This window comes from Tasmannia lanceolata, unplaced genomic scaffold, assembly GCF_043159265.1.
Source record: "Tasmannia lanceolata isolate RefF3 unplaced genomic scaffold, GAP_Taslan_0.1 ptg000003l, whole genome shotgun sequence".
Lineage (NCBI taxonomy): Eukaryota > Viridiplantae > Streptophyta > Magnoliopsida > Canellales > Winteraceae > Tasmannia > Tasmannia lanceolata.
In genome coordinates, this window is record NW_027518680.1 from 34,688,810 (window position 1) to 34,713,795 (window position 24,986).

Sequence of the window (24,986 nt, forward strand, 5' to 3'; positions counted from 1 at the left end):
AACAACCAAGAAGGGGGTGAATTGGTGTTGTCAAATTTTTCTATTTAAAAAGCCAGGGCAAGTGAGTTTGGCCTAATTAGTTCTAACCCTTGTTCAAGTTATATTAAAAATAAAAGGGAAAGAGGTTACAAACACCACAAGAGAGAGGAGAAAGGGTGAGGAGATCACACGATGATTTATAGTGGTTCAGTCACAACTTGACCTACTCCACTACCCAAGTACTTCGCCTTTCCTTGTGATTTTCTCCACTAAGGTGAGACTCCTTGACGCCGTCTCACAAAGCGTATACACATTCACCACCTCCACAAGAGGACACACCCTTATATTACAAATCCACCTCCAAAGATGTTCTTCTTCGTTGCACTCCGGCCTTGAAGTAAGAAACTCCTCTTTGCAATCTCACATACACATGAACTGAAGAAGAAAGGAAAATGAAGAACACTCAAGCCTCTTATAGGCGTATACAACTCTTCAAGTTCACAAGCCTCCCAATGATTAACACTAAAAGCTTAGGGAGAACCTCATGACAAGAAATGAATGCAAGTTTAAATGCTCAAAAGATTTGAAGAAGAATCTTTTTTATTTTCAAGAGAAAAGCTCTAAGTTTGATATTCAAATATTCAAAAGGTATTTAGAGAAGGTCTTTGATGGGGTTTAAATAGCCCTAGTTCATTTGGGAGGGAACAAGGGCAAAACTGTAATAAAACTAGGTGGTTGCACCTACCTGTGGACCCTGATCCGAGAGGACGGGTGCCGAGGGACGCGAGATCCCCCTGCAATCCTCAAAGATCTCCACATGTGAAGGAAAGCTCTACCAAGGAACTCTCAAAATAAGTGCCACTCTCATAGCATAGCATGAGTGGCGATACAGAATGAATGAGATACGTCCTGATCCGGAGCCAAGGCTCGAAACCAAGACATACCTAAAATAAACTCAAAGTCGTCATCCATGGATACGCCATGGAACCAAAACAAATGCTCTGTTTGCAATGGATAACCACAGATACAAAAGGTCTGTGCCTGATTACGAATGGGGAAGGTCCGAAGAGCACCCCAAATTCGTCCGAGTGCAAGCACTTGGTCTCTTATGCCATTTATTATTAACCTCGAAGAGTTTCGGGCGAAAATCATATGAAATGGGAACGAAATACCCCCGAGAAGATGTCTACCTAATCATACATGACCCGGGGAACAAATAATAAGCACATACAAAACAAGATAAAAGATGTGTGTCACCTAAGCATCGCTAGGTTATGTGTGACATGCCTAATGGGTGTCTAAGTTCTGGTGGACAAACACATGAATGCTACAGCTAAAGGTATAAGTTATGCGCATGAAAATAAGATAACACAACAAAATACACAACATAACAACACAATAAATCCTAAGACTCTAACGATTGAGCCCGAGTCCTTGGATGGTCTGATGTTCATCCAAGGAAGCCTACGTATCCCCGCCTCCACGAGAATCAGAGCAACGTAGTTCTTTGCGCCTATTCTATGCTAGGATGCCTAAGACACCTACCTCTATCCTATACTTGACCTAAAAGACCAGACTAGTTCTTAAAGCTTCTTGAGCGATCATTTAGATTTCAGTGAATTGTGGATTTTAGGACACCCTATATGCCCTAACTAAATGCAGGTTAGCCTTAAGCTAATACAGGTGGTTCCTACAACCTATGTGTAACTAGGCTGCTTCCTAAGGAAAACAAAGGACGGACTAACACATCATATTCTAGTCATCAGTCGGCGATGTAGATCACCAACTGACCGGACGGAGGCGCTCCTATAACTCTAGGACAAACCCTTAACTCTAAAACAAGCACACAACAAATCAAAGACCAAACCCCCTAACTCTAAAAGAAACTCTCTATCTAGGAGAAACTCCTAACTCTAGAGGCAGAATTTTTTTAAAACACGGTTTTAAAGAAAAAGGGTTAAAGTATTTATTTACAAAGTTTGACTGGACTTGGGACATGGATCCCAAGCTGCACTACGTACCTCGTGGAAGAGGATCAAGCCAACGTAGTTCGAAACGAACTCTCCTACTACTACTAAAAATTAACACTCCAAATGATTTTGAATTTTTCCAGTTTTCAAATGTTTTTGGGTTTTAAGATATTTCGAACGTTTCAAGTGCTTTTGGATTTTTAGAATGATTTCAATGCTCTTGCGATTGTAAATGATTTCCATGTTTATAGATTTTAAAATTTCAAATTCTTTCACCCTTTTGGTCAAAGGCCAAAGGGAAAACACAAAACAACACCCTAGGGTAAAACCCATAGGGTAAAGGGGAAACCCCAAAGCAACAAACTAGCATCTCGAAACGAGATGCACAATCCACAAACAAATAAACAAGTATCCTAAGAACAGAGAAAACGATCTAAAATCCCAAGTAAGCAAAGCTCTAATAAGACTGTGCTAGTCTCTAATAAAGAAAGAATGACAACAACTCTAAAGGAGAAACTCCTAGCTACCAACACTAAAGAATGGGGCAAATGAGTCAGAGACTCTCTAATAACACTACCAAAATGAGGGCAAATAAGTCAAAGACTCGCTCTAGAAGAAGGGAGGCCTATAACATGAGGCTGGGTAAGCCTCCTAAAGGGAAAACTCTCTAAATGAGACAAGGCTTGTCTTCAAATAGGGGCTCTATAAATGAGGCAAGGCATGCCTCATATACACAAAGGTGGGCTCCAAGTATCCCCATCATCGCCCATGCAATGATGAAAAGGGGGCAAGGTATCTAACAGACCAAGTCGGTCTTTAACCTAAAGGAGGGTGTTCCACAAATGAGGCTCGGCAAGCCTGCGCGGGCAAAGCCCTACTTTTCTGCTGAGACACAGCTTGTCTCCTAAAATGGGACTCTAGACGACTCTTTCATTGCCCTTGCAATGAAGATAAGGGTTCTAATATTTAAAAGGGATGTCTGAAAGACTTAGATAATTTACTAAAATGAAGAAAGGACAAGAGATATTATATAGGACTTAAGTAAGTCCTCCTAAAAGATGGGCTTGGGCTAACGCCTTCATCGCCCATGCAATGACTAGCCGACAACTAAACTAAAGGACTTAGTTAGTCCTTATCAAAATAAACAAAGATCTACAAGGTACTTTACTAATAAGACTCAACAAATCTCCAAGCTGCGTTATATACTCATCACCAATACATTGCAGGGTTCACCTTGATTTGGATGCTCAAGTGGAATTTGGAGCATTCCAAGGATGAAAGAAATAAAATGATAGTGTAAGAACAGAAGCCAAAACTTAATTTCCTATGAAAGGATTACACCTTAACCTAAACCTGATAATAAAATAGTCAAGTTTTACTCGCGTATCATTTGACATCTGAAGAATCTTAAACATGTATACTCTCAAGCTATCATGAACTATTGCGGAAACAAGTGAAACAATGCAACTATTAATGTAAACACAATTACTTGGGTAAACCTAACAGAATTATAAAGACCAAAAGACACATTAAATTTGCACATCTATTATGATCTAAGAATTTTGGACTTGAGAGTATTACACAAAAACATATATGCGAAGATAAACTTACTTCGGTAATCTCATTTTAATATCCTGCAGAGGGCCTCCAACAGTGATGAACTTACAACTATATGAACATTATTTTTATTGAAGTTGTAAACTGTAGAGAGTGAATAAAAGATTACCTGCGCTGAACTTAAGTCAGAGTTGTGCACAATAAGAACCCGAAATTAAGAACTCCATGCAAGAGGTCAGCAAAGTATGCACTTAATCCTTCCAGGTTGAGTATAAAAAAAAGCTCAGAATTGACTGCAAGCACTTCTCGAACAGCCACTCTATATATTTCAACCTCTACTTCACAAATGATTTCAGTTGATGTATCCTTGTATTTTGATAGGAAGCGGTGGAAGCAATTGATCGGTGTAAGAATTGAGAGGGAGGTCTAGAGGAATTGGAGATGGGGGTTTTGAATTTTCAAGGTCTGTTAGGATGTAGGGGGTTCAATTGGGGAAGATGAGAAATGAGGTTCGGTGGTAGCCCTTTGGGTTTTGGTGCATACCATTATATGGATTCGATGTGTGGTACGGGTGGAAACGGGAGGGCTGAAACAGAGCTTGATTTAACAAGACTGGCCAAACTCCTCGGCCATTGCCGGAATTAGTGGCGGTAGACGAGTTGTGGCCACAGGGAATGACAACCAAAGGAGACAATCTCAGCCCCCTCTTATCTATCTCTTTCTTTATTAGCTTGCTCAAATCAACCACACAGAAGAGTTTTTTTATCCTTTTACAGAATTCCAATCAATGTGATCCTTTCAAGGCATAAGGTGATAAAACTCAAACGAAAAAGGAGGGGTTGTGTAATAACGAAATCAGATTAGCAAGAAATGGCAACAGCCCTAGTTTATGACTGGAAGCAAAGGGATAGTGAAATAACGAAACAGAGAACTGGAGAAAGACATGTTCATGATGGTAAAGCTTGGCGAATTGACACGGGTGCCAATACATTCAAAGAAAGTCATGTACATGATGGTAAAAATGGTTTCTTAGCTCATCAATTCAAAGGCAGCAATACCATGTACGAAAGAATTTCTCAAATAGAGTCATTCCATCAGCTCATAGGTAAAATATCCTCATATGCAAAAGGGTGAACCTGACCCTGCACCCGGTCAAAATCTCCATGATACATACTAATGCGTTATAACAAGATGCGGCTGTAGACACCCCATTTTGACCGAACCCTAATTTTCAAAATCGAATAAAATTCCGAAGTCGAGCAGGTGCCTTAAAGTCAACCTGAGTCCCAAAAGATTTATCCTTGTGTAAATTCGGGAAGGCAGAAGAGGGGTGCATTATCAAAGATGTGTGTGCCAATACCAACCCCGCGTGTAGCAAAAAAGGAGCGATATATTTGTCCCTTTTATACTTGGGACAGCCTACTCAAGTGCAAAAGGGAAGAAATAAAGTGCAAGATGGGGGTTGCCCATTGAAGAAATGGGGCAAAAAATATATCATTTCCCTTTTTCTAGCTTGGACAGCCCTGTTTTGCAAAAAAAGCGTAGTTACAAATAGACATTAGAAGTGGCTGTCCATAGAGATGATGGGGGTGCGAATTTATCATTTCCCATTATAAAGAGCCCAACAAATTAGGGTTTGGAGAGGCTTTTCTCATTTTTGAGAAAAGAGGGAGAGAGAGAGAGAGCCGCAAGAGTGAGTGGAGAAAGGGGGTTTTGCAGCCGCCGCCCGCCAACCATCATCTCCGGCCAGCCATCTCTTCTTCTTCTTCTCCTTCTTCTTCTTCATTTCATCTACCACCACATCTACCATCACCATCATCTCAGCCACACCACCCCCTTCTTCTCCGATCGGATTCTCGCCGGAATCCGACCATCCACCATTAACCCCGGCCAGCTACCCAGTCACCATTCTTCTTCTTCTTCTTCTTCTTCTTCTATTTTCTTCTTCTTCTTCTTCTTCTTCTTCTTCTTCTTCCAGCCACCACCCCATCCACAATCTCCGATTGGATTTTCATCCAAACCCATCTCACCCATTTCTAATCATCTACACCGTCCCCATCTCCGGTCATCTTCTCCGGCGGTCCCGCCGGAGATCCAACCACCATCTTCAATCTCGCTCACCTCTGGTCGTTCCATCCACACCCTGGAAATCCAACCACCACCTCCATCAAACCCGACCCTACCCCGACCTCTATTTGGCCGAACCACCACCAAAACCCTCCTCTTAAACCCCATTTTCTAACCATTAAGACGTTAGATCCAGGCCATTTCTGTTAGATTTTTAGCTATCCTGTGAAAATCCGAACCTAGTATCTCATCTTCCAGCTTTTTTAAGTAAAGAGATCTGAAGAAGGAGGTGATTCAATTGGTGTTTCAGTGAGCTAAATTTCTATAAGGAAAAAAAAAAGAAGAAGAAGAAAAAAAAAGAAACTAGGTCATCATCTATTAGTTATTGTGGTAAAATCAACTGATCTAACTCAGGTAATTCTCTCATTATTTTTCTTATATTGATTTAATAGTCTTTATTATTCTTTGGTTTCCTGCACATTTATGATTTCAATTCCATTTTGTTTGGTTTGGTTTTTGGAAGCAAATGACAGACATGTGCTTTACTTGTGCTTATGATCTGTTTGACAAAATGTTTTTTAAGTGTAAAATGTGTGTGTCGTACTAAATTTTCATTTGATGTACTAGTTGTACTGACTGTGGTTTAAAGCACTATTGTTTGTGGTCATAATGCATTGGTTCATAGCAGCCAATTCATGATAAGGAAGGCAATTTGATGTCTACACTATTTTGGGTTAGTTCTGTGCTAGATTTGATATATGTATTATGATGAATTGGTTTTTATCTTTGTACGAGATATCAATACAATGTTGAGTTCTTCACTTTTGAACCGGATTTGATATTTGCACTAGTACGTAGGTATAATTGCTTGAATCATTTGCTGTCATCTTCTTTTTCCTGTTTCCAGGGCCTCTATGAGTGTCACTAGCTTGATATTCCCATAAGCTTGTTATGGCTTTTGGTAGGAGTATCTTCATAATATGTGTATTAAAGGGGGCATGATGGGCGATGAAGGCGCTAGCCCAAGCCCATCCTTAGGGGACTTGCTCAGTCCGAGTAGAGCTCCCCTCCTTTGTATATAGGAGACTTGCCCAGTCTCATCAGAGCCCTTGTTTACGTCATTTGTGTCTCAGAGACAAGCCTTGTCTCATATAGAGAGTTTCCCCTTTAGGAGGCTTACCTAGCCTCATGTTAGAGTGGCCTCCTCTTTTAGAGCGAGTCTTTGACTTGGTAGTGTTATTAGAGAGTCTCCGACTCATTTGTACTCCCTCCCTGGTGTCATTAGTTAGGAGTTTTTCCATTCGAGACTAACTCAGTCTTATTGAAGCTTTCCTGCTTGAGATCTTAGATTGTTTTCTCTGTTCTTGGGGCGCTATCTTTCGTGTTGTGGTTTGTCTCTTTGAGACGCTAGTTGCTTGTTCGGGGTTTCCCCTTTAGATTTAGGGCTTTGCCCTAGTTTGTGGTGTTACTTGCGTGTTCCCTTTAAGATTGAAAGCATTTAAAAGTCCAGAGCATTGGAAAAGCTTTAAAATCCAAAAGCATTATAAATTTGAAACTCAAAAATATTTGAAAACTTTAAAAATATCAAAAACATTTGAAAAATATTAAAACCGTTAAATCATTTGAAGTGTTAGGTTTTAGTTAGGAGAGTTCGATTTTTGAACTACGTTGGCTTGATCCTCTTCCACGAGGTACGTAGTGCAGCTTGGGATCCATATCCCAAGTCCAGCCAAACTTTTATAAATAACATTTTTAATCTTTTTTTGGAATAAGCAACTTTAAAACTTTGTTTTCAAAAAGATCTTCCTCTAAAGTTAGGAGTTTGTCCTAGATAGAGAGTTTTAGAGTTAGGAGTTTGTCTTTTATTGTGTGCTTGTTGTGTGTTTGTCCTAGAGTTATAGGGGCGCCTCCGTCCGGTCAGTTGGCGATCCACATCGCCGACTGATGACTAGAATAAGATGCGTTAGTGGTCCCATGGTTTTCCTTAGGAAGCACAACCTAGTTACACATAGGTTGTAGGAATCACTTGCATTAGCTTAGGGCTAACTTGCATTTAGTTAGGGCATATAGGGTGTCCTAAAATCTACAATTCACTGGAATTTAAATAATCGTACAAGAAACTTTAATAACTAGTCCGGTCTTTTAGATCGAGTCTAGGATAGAGGTCTAGGTGTCTTAGGCATCATGGCTTAGAATAGGTGCGAAGAACTACGTTGCCTTGATTCTCGTGGAGGCGGGGATACGTAGGCTTCTTTGGATGACTACCAGACCATCCGAGGACTCGGGCTAAATCATTTAGAGTCTTAGGATTTGTTATTGTATGATGTGTTTTCTTACTTTCTTGTATTGATCCTATACCTTTAGCTGTAGCTTGCATGTGTATGTCCACCAGAACTTAGACACCAGTTAGGTATGTCACTCATAACCTAGCAATATTTAGGTGGCACCTCTTCCATTTATTTTTTTGTGTGCTTATTATTTCTATTCTCAGGAAATGCATGCTTAGATAGACGACTCCTGAGGATTGTTCCCATTTCACATGATTTTTGCCCAAAACTCTTCGAGGTTAATAATAAATGGCATAAGAGACCGAGTGTTCGCACTCGGGCTAATTGAGGGCGCTCTTCGGACCTTCTTCATTCGTCATCAGGCACGGACCTTTTGTATCTCTGGTTATCCATTGCAAACAGAGCATTTGTTTTGGTTCCATGGCGCATCCATGGATGGCGACTCTAAGTTATTTCTAGATATATCTTGGTTTCGAGCCCTGGCTCCGGATCAGGATGTATCTCTTTCCTTTTATATCGCCACTCATGCTATGCTGTGAGGGTGGCATCCGTTTCGAGAGTTCCTTGGCAGAGCTCTCTTCCATTGTGGAGATCTTAGAGGATTGCAAGGGGACCTCGTGTCCCTCGCCGCACTTGTCCTCCTCGGATCGGGGTCCACAGCGGCCCATTTTATATCAAAAGATGTAAGGAAGCATGTACAATGTACACCCATTTCCCCTGACCCAATTCATATTAATGGCTACACATATCCCTGCTATCATGAATGATTTGCCCTTCTGTCAAGGCAATTTTTGTCTCCTCAATGCATGGACATGTATCAATTATGCAAAGATAAAACCTTAAATCTCAATCAGCACACTTAGATCTTGAAATGATAGCTATAGGCTCCACACAGAGAACACAATCATGCATTAATGAATGAGTTTTCAAAAGAAATTTCTATAAAACATGAAGAACTATTACTGATTCTCAATCAAAACAATAGCCTTCAACAAACAAATGCCCATTCAAAGAAGATTGTTGTAGATCTCAACTAAAATCGTGATCACACACCATTAGACGATCATCCGCAATAAACTCATCATAATCCAATGAAAAAAAGACTACTGTACATTTTAAACAAAATCACATTCTAAATGATGGCTGAAAACACTTCAAATCTTATAAATCATCACCAACTTTTAAGAGATTAGGGATACTACCTGAATGCTAGAATCTATCAAGAAGAAGATGGCTGAAGAAGATGACCAAGCCTCGCCCCAGAACTTTCGCATCTACAGGGAATTCTTTTGGAACCACGCCCTTTTTTTATTTTTTATTTGGACCCGCGGTTTAGCACGAAGGTCGAAATGGGTTCGAGGAAATGAGGGTAAGGACTGTGGCAGAGAGGTGGTTGAAGTTGGTGATGGTGAGGAGAAAAATGGTATTGGGTCGGGTTCAAGGTGGATGAATAGGGGTTTAAGGAGGTTAGGGTTTGATCTTGTGGTAGCGGTGGTGGATGGTGGCTGAAATCAAAGGAAATGGTGGAAATAATGGTGGGGTAAATGAAGAGGGTTTGGAATGAGGTGGACGGATTTAATGGTGGTGGGTGGTGGTGGTTGTAGGGGAAAGAAGGAGAAAATAATGGTGAAATGGGTTTGGGGTAATGGGTTTTGCAGAGAAATGGGAATGGGGTGGTGGCCGGAGATGGTAGAGATGGGGGTAGGAATGAAGTGGGTTTGGTCGGAATTAATGGGGTTGGCCGGCCGGAGTGGGATGGGCTTGGTGGCTAGGTTAGGAATATCCGGAGAAGAAGGATCAAAATGGGTTTGAGGGTTGGGTTTTAGTGGTTGGAGGAGAAGATGGTAGCTGTGATGGCTTCGCCGGATTCCGTCAAACCCACCGGAGAAGATAGTGTTGGGTTGGAATGGGTTTGAGGATGGTGTTGAAACAGAGGGTTAGAAAATGGTGGAGTTGGAATGGGTTTAGTGGGGGATTTATTGGGGAAATGGGAATGAGAAGTGGCTGAGAATGGAGGTGGCTGGCCGGAGTTGAAGAGGAGATGGGGATGATAGGGTTATATATTTATATATATATATATATATATATATATATATATATATATATATATATATATAAAATGAAAAAAAAGGGTTGTGAAGAGGGTGGGTGGGTTTTTGAAGAGGAGAGATGGATGTGATGGTGGTGGTGGAAGACTGAAGTGGGTTTTGGGTAGCTTTGATGGAGGTGGCCGACCGGAGAAGGTGGTGGGAGGTGGTGGGATAGAGGTGGACGAAGAAATGGTGATGGTGAATGGGGGTGTTGGTATGGTCGGATCTCCGATTGGAGGTGGAGGTAGAGGCTCGAATGGTCGGAGAAGATGGGAACCCTTCCCTCTCTCACTCTCTCTATGCTCGTTGTTTCTCCCTCTCTCGCTTCTCTCTTCTCTGCTTCGAACGAGAAAATCCCCTGCCAAACCCTAATTCGCTGGTGCCTATATAGGGCAGTGATAAATTCGACCTTTTTTTCTCAAAGGACAGCGGGGCTCTATGTATTCATGACTACTCTTTTCTACACTATTAGGGGGTGGCTTGGGTAAGAGATGGACCCCTAAAAATAATGATATATGCTCACTCCCCTTTCTTACATGGACAATCCTTTCTATTGAATTTTTGAAAACTCACTTACGCTAGCAGGGGGCCCAAGTAATAGCAGGGGGAAAATATTTTGCAAAAATATCTCCTTGAGAATTGATCTCAACCCTCCAAATCCCCTTTATGAATCAAGGGCCGAGATAAAGGCCCTCTAACCACCTAGGAAGCTTCCTAAGATGCCCTCTAACTAATCCTAGTCCTAAGACTTTTCACTAACCTAGCTTAGGGCCTAATGCTGACTTGGAGGGGAAGAAAAGCATCTTTACTATTTACAAAATTGCCCTGGCCTCGGATAAAGCACCCCTCAATTACGCTACACACTAATCCGCATACCTCTATATCTCCCTGGACAACCCATTACGAAAAATTTGAACCGGTTTTTCAGGTTCCAGCACACCCCTATTTCTGGCTAAATCGCCACCCTTATTCCCACACTACATTACTCTACAAACTTCGCTTGTTCGCTAGCAAACCGCAACGGATTCTGATGAAAATTTATGGGGACCTAAATGAGACCCTAAACTATTCCAGGAACAAATTAGGGACACTAAAATACTAGTTTGATAGGGTTTCTATCCTACCGACGTTTATTAGGGTTCGGTCAAAATGGGGTGTCTACACTACCCACTGTACACCCCAACGTCTCTTTTGCGAGTCCGCCGCGGTCGACCGAGCCACCGCAGTCGCCCGCTCTTATCGGGCACCCTTTTTAAATTTCAAAATCTTTATCGCTGCGGTCGACCGAGGTAGTCGCGGTCGTCCACCAATAGCTTACTGTTTTAGAAATATTTTGGCTTAAAAAGGTTACGCGGTCGACCGGACCTTCGCGGTCGCCTGCCATAGGCTTACTGTTTCTAAAATTCATTTTGCCTAAAAACTTTTCGCGGTCGACCGAGGGGTTGGCGGTCGACCTGCCCGATAAATTTCGAGATGTCTTGGAATTCCAGTAAGCATATTGCGGTTGCCCGGCATGTCCTGGTCGACCGGCCCTGAGTGAAAATCTGTTTTTAACTTTAAAATTCAAGGGCTTTTGGGCCATGGTCTTTTGGCTTTAAACATGTGATTTCAAATACATTTATGCACTTAGAAAAATGGTTTTAGAGATGATTTGAAAATATTAAACATGCAAACACAAAGTGCCAAGAGGACTCACATGCATTCTACGAACTATAACCTTGGGTCTTCTTGATCTTCAACCTTGTTTAGCGCTTGCACGATCTTCTCCTTGTCTTGAGATAGTCTTCAAACATATTCTTGCACTTGTGGATCCCTTGATTCTTCAATACATCATACGGCTTGAAGGGAGACCACCAAGACTTTACTTTCTCCAAGACTAAACTCTTGATTTTCTTGCTTCAAGTGTTGACATGAATGGACCATGTCTTAATCACAACACTTGAACAACCATTAGCAAACTACCATCAATTTGAGTTTGTTGATCATCAAAACAAGAGAGGGATGTACCCTTGGGCTTACATTTCCTATTGCCCAAGATATAAGCTGCCTTTCGTCATTCTGCGCCACTGCACGTTTTCTCAAATGACAAAAGATAGAAGCTGCCTTTTCTCGTTCCACCACTGCATTTTTGCCTTCCTCTACCCATAAATGGAACCAACCAAACTTCTACAGCTATTCGACTACCTCTACTATGCAACCTTCTCATCTTTTCCTTTGAATCTAGAAATCCATATAAGCTACAACGACAAGATCAAAATCGAGGTTAGTTTTTTAATATTATAATAATTTTCCCATAATCATCTTTGCAATCAAAATTTTCTTTCTCACCTTTTCCTCTACGATTGTCGTGGCTCGATCAATTATCTCGGGTCGAAGAAGCGAAGGACTCTCCATCTGCCTGTTGCTGTTGAGAACACTTAAAGAGCAGATTTCAATATAAATATTTAGGTATCGCTCCTCTTTTCTCATCTAGGGTTCCCCCCCTATTTTTCGTATTTTCTTCACCATTAAAAGGACTCTCCGTTGACCCATTGCAGTTGATAATTAGAAAATCCCATTTTGAAATTTTATAAGGTATTGTTCGTGCTTTCTCATCTAGGGTTTTTTTTATTTATATGGCAGCCCTATTTCTATATGTGTCGAAAAAAAAATCTGTATAACACTCCTTCACTCTGAAGTGCTTAAAATTATGATTTCCAGGTTGTTGATTTCTTACAGTGAGGGAAAAATATCTTATTTTCTTCACTTTAACACCCATATCATTTTTAACATAGCTGTAGTTTTGGTTCTCATTTCAGGTTGTTAAACGTTGCTAGTGCTCCACGTAGCATCTCTTTTTCTTCTTTTTTTTCTGCATCTTTTTTTTTCTATCGCTCCTCGAGAACCCCTTCAAATGTCTCTTCAACTTTCCAATAGGCGAAAACGTCTCAAGAACCCAATAAGCGAAAATGTTTCCCATAAAAATCACATCAAATCTAGAGTAGCCCATTAAATCCCATTCTCCCATTTATTACAAAATATCTTTAGGTATTACTCCTTTGGGGGAATTCAAAAGTCAAAACATATCCGTTTTTCACTCTTACTGCTTACTCGCTTCAATTCATTGTTTTGCTTTGTTATCTGACTAATGAGACCTGGGCGGGCATTATAGACTCGTCAAGAGCTGAGCGAGAGGCTATGAAGGAATTGGGCTTGGTCTTTTTTCAGCAAATGACATGTCTGATATGGATGTGGGGAGAAGTGATACCAAAAAGCTTGGTTAATGATTATTATAGCTCCAGCAATGAGCGGGGACCATTGACATGGTTAAAGCTAAACCGTTTGAAGTCCAGGTACAACATGGTACTCTTTCTACCACTACGTTAGTACGGATATGGTTTAAAAATGAATAGAATAGTTGGTAGGCTAGGGAACACCTTGCTCTGATCTACCCAACCCACGGCCTTGAGAATTCATATTTTGCATTGTTCGACTCGCTACGGGATAGCGAGATTCTCCATGTGTTGAGGGAAAGGCATCTTCACGAATGGGATCCTCTCGAATCGGGCACTGGAAGATGCTGTGAGAATACAGAAAAGGGGTGAACCGCCAACAATCACTGAGTTAGGAGTGCCAAGCCGAGCAGCTCCATCAGAACACTAAATCAACCCAATACCACCGAGATCGATAAGATCTTCCGGCATAGCGGCATCTTGATACCACCAGGAACGGGAAAAAAAATTCTAAGGAATCAAAAAAATTTTAAAATTGGATCTATATCCAACGGATTATGATAAATTGGATCGGATTTTGCAGTTTTTTCTTCTACAGTACCTCGACGTGACATGAGCGTGAAAGAGGTTCAAGAATCCGTTTTCTTTTTATAAGGGCTAAAAAAGAATCACTTATTTTGGCTTTTTCACCCTTTTTGGGTGTTCTTTTAATGGTTTCAGTGCCAACGGGATTATTGACAGTGCCCTTTTTCGAGAATCTTAATAAATTCCAAAATCCATTTCATCAAGCAGGCATATATGGAACAACCATAATAAGAAGCAAGTTTTGTCCACCAAAACTATTTTTATGCATATGGAATACGAAGTCCAATAAGTATGTATTCATCCGAATCTTTCCTTTCCAAACCTAAACAACTTTTGCTATTCCAGCTCTTTTCATTCTTTTATATGCTGTCTCGTGTTTTCTCTGATTTTTTGTGCTTCAAGTTTGTTCTCATTCTCTATGCTGCCCTCAAGCTGGGACCATCCGCTTTAGTGGCCAGTGATCAAGCAGATTAAGCTTTGGACGCAAAGGTTTTCTCCTCTTCTTCTTTTTTTTTTTTTTGCTATCTTTCTTTTGTGCAGCCAATAATCCGATTGATGCATTTTATGGATTGAACAATTTTAATGCATTCTTTATTTTTCTTTGTTTTCCGTTCACGTGCAATGCACACGGGGCTTCAACCAGTTATAGAGTATAAATAAATGATCAAATACACCTTTTGAGCGTTGAATGTGAACCCTTGATCATTTTTGTTTCAAAAGATTAATTGAAGGCTAACATTCCTGATGGTTTTTCTATTTGATTTTCTGTATTCCTAGGCATTGATTAGACGATTACGATTGCACCAAGAAAAATGGACGGTTAGGATCATCCAATCAGTTAATGAATTTTGTATGATACTCTTACAGACGGTCTCTAGCACTCTACCTCCCCGGCCCACGTTAGTTAAATACGGATTATAGAATCTCCCATGTGCGTAAAAAGCAAACAGTACTTCCCGCCATCCCGCGTGAATACAAACAAACCCGCACTAAAAAACTTGGGAAGTGATATATCCGCCTCTTTTATCACTAGGAACACCCCCTGTCAGTGTTTGTGGCAATAAGGGGCATTGAATTCTTCCGACATAAGTACAACAGCCCCTCTTTAGTCACTGATGCACTGACAGGGGGTGTTCTTAGTGATCAAAAGGGGCGGATATATCATTTCCCAAAAACTTCCGTTGCAAGCATCCTAATTTTACAATTTATTAGTTTTTTATTCTGGAAATAAAAACAACGTTTTCATTCGGGAAATAATATTTACGCCCCTTTTATCACCAGGGACACCCATTTGCCAGTGTACTTTGCAATCAAAGCCTCTGGATTTTTCCGACATAAAGTACATGAGCCCCCCTTTTGCCATTGATACACTGACGCTGGGTGTCCCAGGACGTAAATATCACTTCCCTTTCATTCCTCTGGAAACGAAAGAGGTACTGATATTGGCAGTACCATATTTTAATAATTGCATAAACTTAGCTTGTCTTTTCTTCTTCAATTGACTAATCTAATTAGAGCTTTTTGGGAAATGTAATGACGTTTGACAGCCGTTTAAATAATAAAAGACAAAATGAGTTAGTGTAGTTATCAAAAGACGGTAGTGCCAATTTCAGTAGCCAAAAGAAAAACCCATAAAAAACCCTACATTTTGCAAAAGAAATACAGAACAGTTTCCTGCCCCCTACTTACTGTGCTTTGCAAAAGAACAAAGTTTCTTCGTATTAAAGAAAGATCTGAAATCTCTCTCTCTCTCTCCTCTCTCCAAACATTTTTGATTTATTCGACGATTTGTGAGAGAAGGGAACAAGAGAAAGCTGAGCGGGGTTTTATCCGATTCTTTTTTACCAGGTAAGTAGGGTTTTATCCGATTCTTTTTCTGTGTATCAATGTAGGTTCCCTAGTTTCATTTTATTTTGAAGCAATTGTTTGTCATTTCTAGTCTAGTATAGGGTTTCTGTCGACCCTCAATGTGAATTTATTACCTTATGGTTGAATTTATGTTTTCTTTGTTTCTCTTGATTTTGCTTTTTTCCCCCTCTGTTCAAATTGTGTCTTAAACAAATTTCAATTGCAAAAACATTATGGATGAAATTTTTTCTTGGAAACTTTGTTCTTTCCACCGTTCAGAGGAAATGATAAGATTATGATTAATTTGGAGGGATATTTTCCTCAATTGAATGTCCCTCTATCTATTATGTGAATAAGTTGGTTCAAGTTATTTTTTTTGTGTGTGTAAAACACTACGAAATTTCAGAAATTTTTTCTTCCAATGAATTCCTGCAATCCAAGCAGAGCCTTGGGGAAATTTCAATTTTTAAATGAAGTTGATGGATATATCTCGTCCTGCATAATCTTCTTGTTTTTTTATTTTATTAGAAAGAGGGAAAATTTTGAAGGTTACTTGTTGGGTTTAGGGTTTACCATCTTTGCTGCCAATTTTATTGGTTTATGGTTGAATTTCATACTACACGTAAATGTTGGCTGTTTTCATCTGCCTTCTGGATTTGGCTTTCTTTTAGGCCCTGTTTGGATTGCAAGAAAAATAATACTGAAGGAAATTTTTTGTGGGAAATTTGTTCTTTCTTCGATTTATAGGGAAATGACATGATTGTGCTTAATTTAGAGGGATATCATAATAAATTGAAGGCCCCTGTAAATAAAAATTGAATAGGGTCGGTTCAAAATTCAAATATCGTTTATCTTGTAAAAATAAGTAAGGAATTTTAGAAATATTTTTCCTTTCCAAACATTTCCCAAAAATTCCTGCAATCCAAACAAGATCTTACTGAATTTCTGTTAGTATAGTATTATGATTTTTTTCTATTTCTATTTCGATTTTTATCTTTTCTTTTCTATTTTTTTTCGCTGTAGCGCTTATTTTGTTATGATATGAGAGAGAAGAAGCTCACTTGAAGAACAAAACTGCATTATCTTGACGTTGGAGATTCAATTTACGATTTTTTGATAAAAATGGAATCAATGGGCACTGCGAGAGAGGCAAAGGAGATGATTATTACTCAAGCTAGTCTTGGTGGATTCAACAGAGAGGTTTCTGCAAAAGATCTTTCGGATTTCTTAGAAAAGGAAATTGGGATGGTTTGGAGGTGTAGACTAAAGACTTCTTGTACTCCACATGAATCCTACCCGAACTTTGATGTCTTGAACACCTCCCAGATAAAGAGAGATGACAAATGCGACAAGGTAGAGCCTCACGCCTTCGTGCATTTTGCTTCCCCTAAGGCGGCAGAAAGGGCGCGCAATGCCGCAGGTCGTTGCGAGCTTGTGCTGAATTGCCATCCTTTGAAGGTGAATTTGGGCCTTGAGAGCTCTTACCGGGTTAATCGGAGGCGTATGATGGACCCTTTTAAATTTTCCGATGTTGGAGTTGAGATCGGAACACTAGTCAATAGAGATGAGTTCTGGGTCGGTTGGAAGGGGCCTGATTCAGGAATTGATTTCCTCATCGATTCCTTTGATGATAGCTGCAAGATTGTATTTACTAAAGACGTTGCTTTCTCAATTAAGTCCACAAACAAACAGGCTGTGATTAAATGTGATTTCAAGGTGGAGTTTTTGGTGAGAGAGATAAGTGAGTTTAGGGAGTATAAAGATAAGGGTACATCACAGTTGGTGATGTTCTTGCATCTGAGATCGTCTCCATTGGTCTATTATAGGACGGCCGATGATGACATACATGTATCTGTTCCATATGCATTGTTGGACGATGAGGATCCGTGGATTAGGACAACGGATTTCACTCCTAGTGGGGCAATTGGTAGATTCAGTTCTTACAGAATTTCCTTCTCATATCGATTTCAGGTTAAATTAACAAAGGTGATGGATTACCTGAGACAACGAAGGATCACCCAATTCCAGCCCGAACGCCAGCTTAGAGTCCAAAATGAGCCCGATTCATGTGCGTTTATGTCGGATGCTTTCTTTTGCGCACATTGTAAGGAGGGGATAAGTTTTGATATAATGTACCTGGTGAATGCTTTAGTGCACAAAGGCATCATTAATCAGCATCAACTGTCCGAGGCATTCTACGAGTTGTTGAGAAGAGAGAAACCGCTGGTGAGTGTCACAGCATTGAAACACATTTGTTCTGATAAACACCCTGTATTTGATGCTTTCGGGAGGCTAAAGAGTGTACAAAACTGGTTGTTGAAGAACCCTAAACTTCTTAGTCGCCGTATGATTTCTGATGATAATATTGAGATAAGGAAGTTGATTATTACGCCAACCAAAGCTCACTGTCTTCCTCCCGAGGTAGAACTTTCTAATAGGGTTGTTAGAAATTACAGAAATTTTGCTGATAGGTTCTTAAGGGTCACTTTCATGGATGAAGGCATGCAGCAGCTGAAGTATAATGTGCTTTCATATTATGCTGCACCAATTGTTAAGGATATCACATTGAAATCTTTCTCGCAGAGAACTGCAGTTTTTAAAAGATTTAGAAGCATTCTGTTTGATGGATTTCGTCTATGTGGACGAGAGTATTCTTTTTTGGCCTTTTCGTCAAATCAATTGAGGGACCAATCTGCTTGGTTTTTTGCTGGTGATGAGACTGTGAGCGTAAAATCCATTACGAATTGGATGGGAAAGTTCTATAACAAGAATGTTGCAAAATGTGCAGCTAGGATGGGACAATGTTTCTCATCGACTTACGCAACGGTGAGTGTCCCATCTCAGGAGGTGAACTGGGAAATTCGAGATATCAAGAGAAATGGTTATGTGTTCTCTGATGGGATTGGAAAGATATCAACTGGCCTAGCGATGGAAGTCGGACATAAATTGCAACTGACTCGGAATCCCCCCTGTGCCTATCAAATCAGGTATGCTGGGTGCAAGGGGGTTGTAGCTTGTTGGCCAGAAGACGATGATGGGTCTCGCCTGTCTCTTAGACCGAGCATGGACAAGTTTCAGTCTAACCATACAATATTCGAAGTAGTATCATGGACCAGATTCCAACCAGGGTTCTTAAACCGACAGATAGTGACATTGCTTTCAGCTTTGGAAGTCCCCGATGACGTATTTTCGAGATTGCAGGATTCTATGGTTTGTAATCTAAATCAGATTCTCGAGAACGCTGATGTGGCATTCGAGGTTCTGACGTCCTCATGTGCCGCGCAAGGGAATAATGCGGCAATGATGCTGAGTGCCGGTTTCAATCCTCGAACGGAGCCTCATCTGAGAGGAATGCTATCTTGCATAAGGTCTGCTCAGTTAGACGACCTTGTGGAAAAGGCTAGAATCTTTGTTCCTAAAAGCCGGTGGCTTATGGGCTGCTTGGATGAACTTGGCCTACTTGAAAGTGGCCAGTGCTTTATCCAAGCATCTACTCTGTCATTGCAAAATTGTTTCTCTAAGCATGGGTCGAAATTTACCTGGACAAATAATTCAAGTATAATCACAGGGATTGTGGCCATAGCTAAGAACCCTTGTCTTCACCCGGGAGACATTCGCATCTTGGAAGCAGTCGATGTGCCTGCCTTGCATCATCTCGTGGATTGTCTGGTTTTCCCGCAAAAGGGAGATAGACCGCACACAAATGAGGCATCTGGAAGTGACCTAGATGGGGATCTTTACTTTGTGACATGGGATGAAAATCTCATACCGCCAAGCAAGAAGAGCTATCCACCACTGGATTATAAAGCTAAAGAAGCTAAAGAACTGACACGCAAAGTTTCCACTGAGGTAATCCGTCTTTCCTACATGACTATTTTCTACTTATTCTCATTGATAGTTTAGCTTTCCACTTTGTAGTCGTAGTTCACAATGCTAAATTTGCTTCTTATTGCTGCTTACTGATTGATTTGCGACATGGGATTTATGGAAATTGTAGGTATAAATTAATATTTATATGTTAATGATTGGATAATAACTTTACTTTTAGGCTTACTGAATAAGCCAAACATTATTCTGTTTTTCCAGATGAGTGGGGTGGTGTTACTCCCCTGTTTATACTTTACGCACCTTTTCAATTTAGAGTTGACATGTCAAGAGTGCTCAATTATAAACTTTATCTGGGATATATGCATGTTGATTTAAACATGTATCTGTTATTTTTGTCTGTTCACACCTCGTGTCATTTGTTAAGTTCCTAACATCATAAGAAAAACAAGTTCATGCAATTCTTGATGTTAAAAAAAATTCTCTCCTTGTTCCAAAAAAAAAACAAAAAACAAAATTCTCGTTCTTTTAAAAAAATAAAAATAAAAAAATAAAAATCCTAACATCATAAGAAAGCTTGAGATAACATCAGAGTGCTGTTTCATGTAATTCATTGTATCGAACCTTTTTGAAAATTTCTTTTATATCATGAAAAAGTAAGAGAGGGTTGTTCAATAGTGAGAAGTTATACAACACAGTGGCAGAAATGGATAGTGAATGGAGTAGGCATCTCATACTGAAACACCCTTTCTCATGTGGGAATGACTCTAGACATCTCATTCTGATGCACCTGATACATGTTATCCCTCTGTCTTGTAGGGCAACCTATCTCCGTAACTAGGGTAGAGAAGCCAAGCATACGTGAAAGTGTGTGAAGGGAGTTTACATATGGAGCCGATCAATTCTTGCAGTACATTCAATGCACATCGTTGCCCTTTACAAGGGTTGTTATGTCTGCAGAGTATGGTTTTTCTCTTGACATGAGGGATTTGTGTTATTCCTGTTGGTCCATTGTGTAACTTTGATGTTACCGTTCGAATCGGTGATTCCTATTTGGGGATTATAAACAGACACATTAGGTTGCACATCTGGCTCATAGCAAATGTAGGTGTCCAATATGAAATCCACTTCCTCAACATAGTTTTAAATTTTCACCAAAACTGACACGAAATGACCAAAATGTTTCCATTTCCATTTTTTTGAATTGTGAAACAACCAGTTACTCCAAAAGCTTAAGCCGTTGGAGAAGGCGTTATTTAATCTTTTACACTTTAACACTCCCCCGCACGTGTGGCCCCTCTTTTTAGGGTTGGCCTACACGTGGCACATGTGGCCCCTTTTTTTAGGGTTGGCCTACACGTGGCACATGTGGCCCCTCTTTTGGGTTGGCCATTAGATTCGGATTTTTAATATCAAGGAGGTTTGAACCGAGGACCTTTGCTCTATACCATGTAAAACAACCAGTTACTCCAAAAGCATAAGCCGTTGGAGAAGGCGTTATTTAATCTTTTATACTTTGACATGAATGATGGAAAATTTATTGAGAAAGCGAAAGGAGAAAACTTCTAGACCGAGATGGTTTCTACAAAGAAAAAGGAAAGAGAACAAAAGAGAGAAAGAACAATAAAATAAAAAACCTGCAAGGGGAGGAAGTAAAAAAAACTCAATCCCTCAGATGCAAGTGAAGCGGAGGTTCGAGCCGCTTAGCAGGGTATTATTCGCCTTCAAAGGGATCAAATGGACGTCGTGATTGTGGAGGGTGACTCTTTAACTGTAATTCGTTGGCTTAGAGGTTCATTGGTCCCCCCATGGAGATTTGCTCAATTCTTTGATGAGATCTGTGATGGAACGAATGGTGTCTCTTTGTCTTTTATGCATGTAAGAAGATTGGCTAATGGGATTGCGGATAGATTAGCCACGGAAGGAGTGGATAAACAGAGTTTGGAGCTTTTTGATTTCCTTACCCCATAATTGGGTGGTATTTTTGTATTTTAGCTTTCTACTTTTTGTATTAAGCTTATCTTTGTACTTTTGGGGTGTACTTTCTCTGTCGCCCTGCTTTTTGTTTAATGAAAACTGCTGCCATTCAAAAAAGAAAAAACTCAATCCCTTCCCTGCCTCAGAATTTCATTAATGTTTTGGTCGAAATATGCGAAATATGCAAATTTTCACATAAAAAAGCAAAGAAATTTGACAGAAACCCTAACTAAAATCCACTCGACTCGCAGAAAAGAGAAGAACCAGGAGATTCCGCTAAGATATTTCTAGAAAAAAGACACAAATAAAAAGAAAACCCAGTGGTGAAGAATCTTGCTTGGATTTCGGCCGTGATTTCATACCGAAATGTTTCCGTGATTTTACAAGATTTCGGCCAAAAGTTTGTACCGAAGCTGAAATATTTCGGATTCATTGATGACCGAAACCGAAACCGAAACCAAAATTTAAAACTTTGGCCATACTAGACACATCGATGTTAAACTTTATCTTACCCAGGCTGGGCAGCCCCTATTCAGGCGAAGAGATTATCACCTGCTCACTGCTATTGTAAATCTCTCTCCAACCATGCTATAGACTGTAAGCTAAAACAAACCTGAAGCTACGAAGGATCTTCATCCACATGATAGAAAGGGATATAATCTTGATGTATACAAATTGTGACTTTTTTTTACAAAGTTCTTAAGCACCCGTGCATTTCGTTTTTCCAAATGACCCAAATAGTGGCCAGCAACACCACATTCAAGAGTATTTTTTTCTTTTTTCCGCCAAGGGCCAAAGGACTAACACTCCAATAGCTTGGATGAGCCTAACGAGGAAAACCCACGTGAAGTCGAACCTCCTTATTACTCTGCACCACACCTCTCCTGCCACCGTATTGTGAAAAAACATATGGTCCACCATTTCCCCTGATTCTACGCACAAGGCACAATGATCTACAATCAACATGTGACGGCTACACGAGGATGTTATCTAGGAACGCAGCCTCTCTAGAGGCGGAGACCCTAGGTGGCGCCGGAGTGCTCCAAACTTTGGCAAGTGACACAGATCTGGGACAAAGAACGATTTGGTGGTAGAATGATTTGTCGGTGAATACCCTTGAGGAGCATGTGGCCCCAAGACTGGAGAGAGAGGTGTATTGAGGAACTTCTATCCAAGCTTTTCAAATCGGAGGGGCATGTGGCCCCATGATTGGAGTCTTGAATCTAGTATGATGTGACAATGATCCGATATGATGTTAGGCATAGCCAACCGACAGACTTCAGTGGAGAAAGAGGCGTATTGAGGACTTAGGATGAATCTGTCAATTCTACTTCGGCTGGAGTTCCTTGACCAGATGTACTGGTTCCACTTAGCGGTAAATCAACCAATTCATTTATGCTTATAAAGTCCGAGAAAGCCATCATACATTGACAAACTCTACTAACTGCCCATTTCCTCTACCAGTTTTGTGCAGTGTTTAAAAACGCATATGTGACGCCGAAAGCGGTCAAGAAAAACCTTGTTGACTCGTCGTGGATGCCGCCAAGAATGCGGTTGACACGGTCATAACTCGGGAGAGTCAAAGGAGTTTTTATTGACTCTATAGGGAAAAATGCAGAATGCGGATGCAGTGCAATGCGGAACGTGCCCAAGGTAAAAGGGAGTTGACTCGGGCAAGTTTCGAGTCGGGTCAACGAGTTCTTAAACAATGGTCTTGTGATATTGAAGTCTCCTCCTATGCCCCATGAATATGACCACCTCTTTATAACCTCGTCCAACTTCTCACAAAGAAGTCTCCGGTCTGCTCTTAAAGAGGGCCTGTACACTCCAATAAAAGTCCATAATGAATCATCCGAAATCTTCTTCACTACCACAGTTACATTGAACCTTCCAATGTTATCAATCGTCTCAAACAATGCAGAGTCCCACATAGCAAGTACACCGCCTGTCGCCCCTATCACGTCAATCGTCAGGAAGTCCCAGCTTAACTGACCAGTTACTGCTCACTTTTTAATCGATCTCCTCATACAATCTATTTTTGTTTCTTGTATTCAAAAGAAATCTGGCTTATACTTTTGCATAAGTTGCTTAACATGGGCTTTTTTTTATCGAGGCTTCTCAAACCTTACGTTCCAAATTAGAGCCTTCATGGTACCCCTATTTGTCAATTGGAACCTTCTTGGGATAGGCTCCCTATAGGCTCCCTCTACTTCGCTCTCTGCCCCCTCTCCCTAGATTTGCTTGACGAATCCCTGCCATAATTTATTGTTGTTTGTGACCGAACCATTTCTCTGTTAGTCCTCATTGCCTCTTCCCTTGAAGCCTTTGACTGTTTTTGAAACTGATGGTCCCTTGCTTCTGCCTGATATTTCATATGGTGCAAGTTCTCCTTCAGTCCCGCATAGCACAATTCCTAAACCTTGCTTGTGCCATAACTTGATTCACAAATATTTCGTTCACATCCCATTCCGGGACCTGCCTAGTAGAGGAATATATTCTTGAACCTGCCGAATTATTGCTAGCTTAAGTCCTCTTTTATTAGACACCCTCCTAGCCCTCTTTCTTTTAATTGTATTTGTTTTGCCCCTTCCACTGTCCTCTTCTGTCGTTTCCGGATCCTCTGACCTTATACCCCTCTCTTCCGATTGGTTCTGACGGTTTCTTGAAGGGTTTGGACTGGTCATAGCTCCCCTCGAGTTTGTCAGCTCATCTATTGCCCTCTATTGCCCTGACCCTGCACCCTGCACCAAGCAAGAAGGAATAGGCAAACCAAACACACACCCGAGAAGTCTGGAACACTTACTTGGAGATGGTTGCCTTCTAGAATGCTGATTGGTGAAGGGAGTATCTCAGTTGCTCTTTCTCGAAAAAGGAGGGTAAATGATCTTCTCCTTCTGCTTCGACTTCCCTCAAGCTACTGCACCCCCATGCAATTATCAACTACTGGGTTGTGGCTTTTCATGATCGGCTCCAACAATGGGATGAGCTTCCTTTCTTCTGAGCTCAGTCCATCTTCACCGTCCAAACCCAACCCGAGATCGCCTTCTCCTTGAGTTCGGCACGGGAGGTTCAACCTCTGCAGGAGGGGGCAACCAACCATAAATCACGTGGAGGAGGTTCATCCTCTGTAGGAGGGGGAACTGACCAATGGGCACAACTTTACCAACTTATCAGATCTTCTATTGTTTTGCTCGGGAAAAACTGTTCTCTCTGCATAGTCAATCTGGCGGATTGGCAAAAGTGATACGAGGTTTAGGACTTCACTGTGTCTTGAAAGCTGATTCGAGCAATTCAGACCAACGGACCTGGACCTCCACAAATTTGATAAGCCCACTCATAAAACCTTCTGTCCAAGAAGCATAACATAATGGGCTCTTCCCTGTACAGCCCATAGGCCTTTCAATTGGGCTTACTGTGCCCAATTGAAAGGCACAGATGGGACTGTAAAGTTCATAAGTTGTTGCTTCTTAATGGGTGGGCCCACCTCTACAACATCCCCTTCTTCGTAGGTTTCTATTTCCCTTCTCTGCCCTTCAGTCATTGTGTCAATCAAACCATCGATTTCCACCACGTCTTCCTCTGGATAGG

General features: G+C 40.8%; 1 protein-coding gene across 1 annotated transcript in view; it reads left to right on the forward strand.

Annotated features, from left to right (window-relative positions):
- The first annotated feature begins 15,408 nt into the window (after window positions 1-15,408).
- The window catches only part of RDR6 (RNA-dependent RNA polymerase 6), a 30,580-nt gene continuing 21,002 nt past the window's right edge, over window positions 15,409-24,986 (forward strand). The window contains exons 1-2 of the mRNA XM_077364088.1: window positions 15,409-15,596; window positions 16,620-19,445. Of these exons, the coding sequence (XP_077220203.1) occupies window positions 16,719-19,445 (2,727 nt within the window). The 5' untranslated portion in view covers window positions 15,409-15,596; window positions 16,620-16,718. The remainder of the gene's footprint in view (window positions 15,597-16,619; window positions 19,446-24,986) is intronic.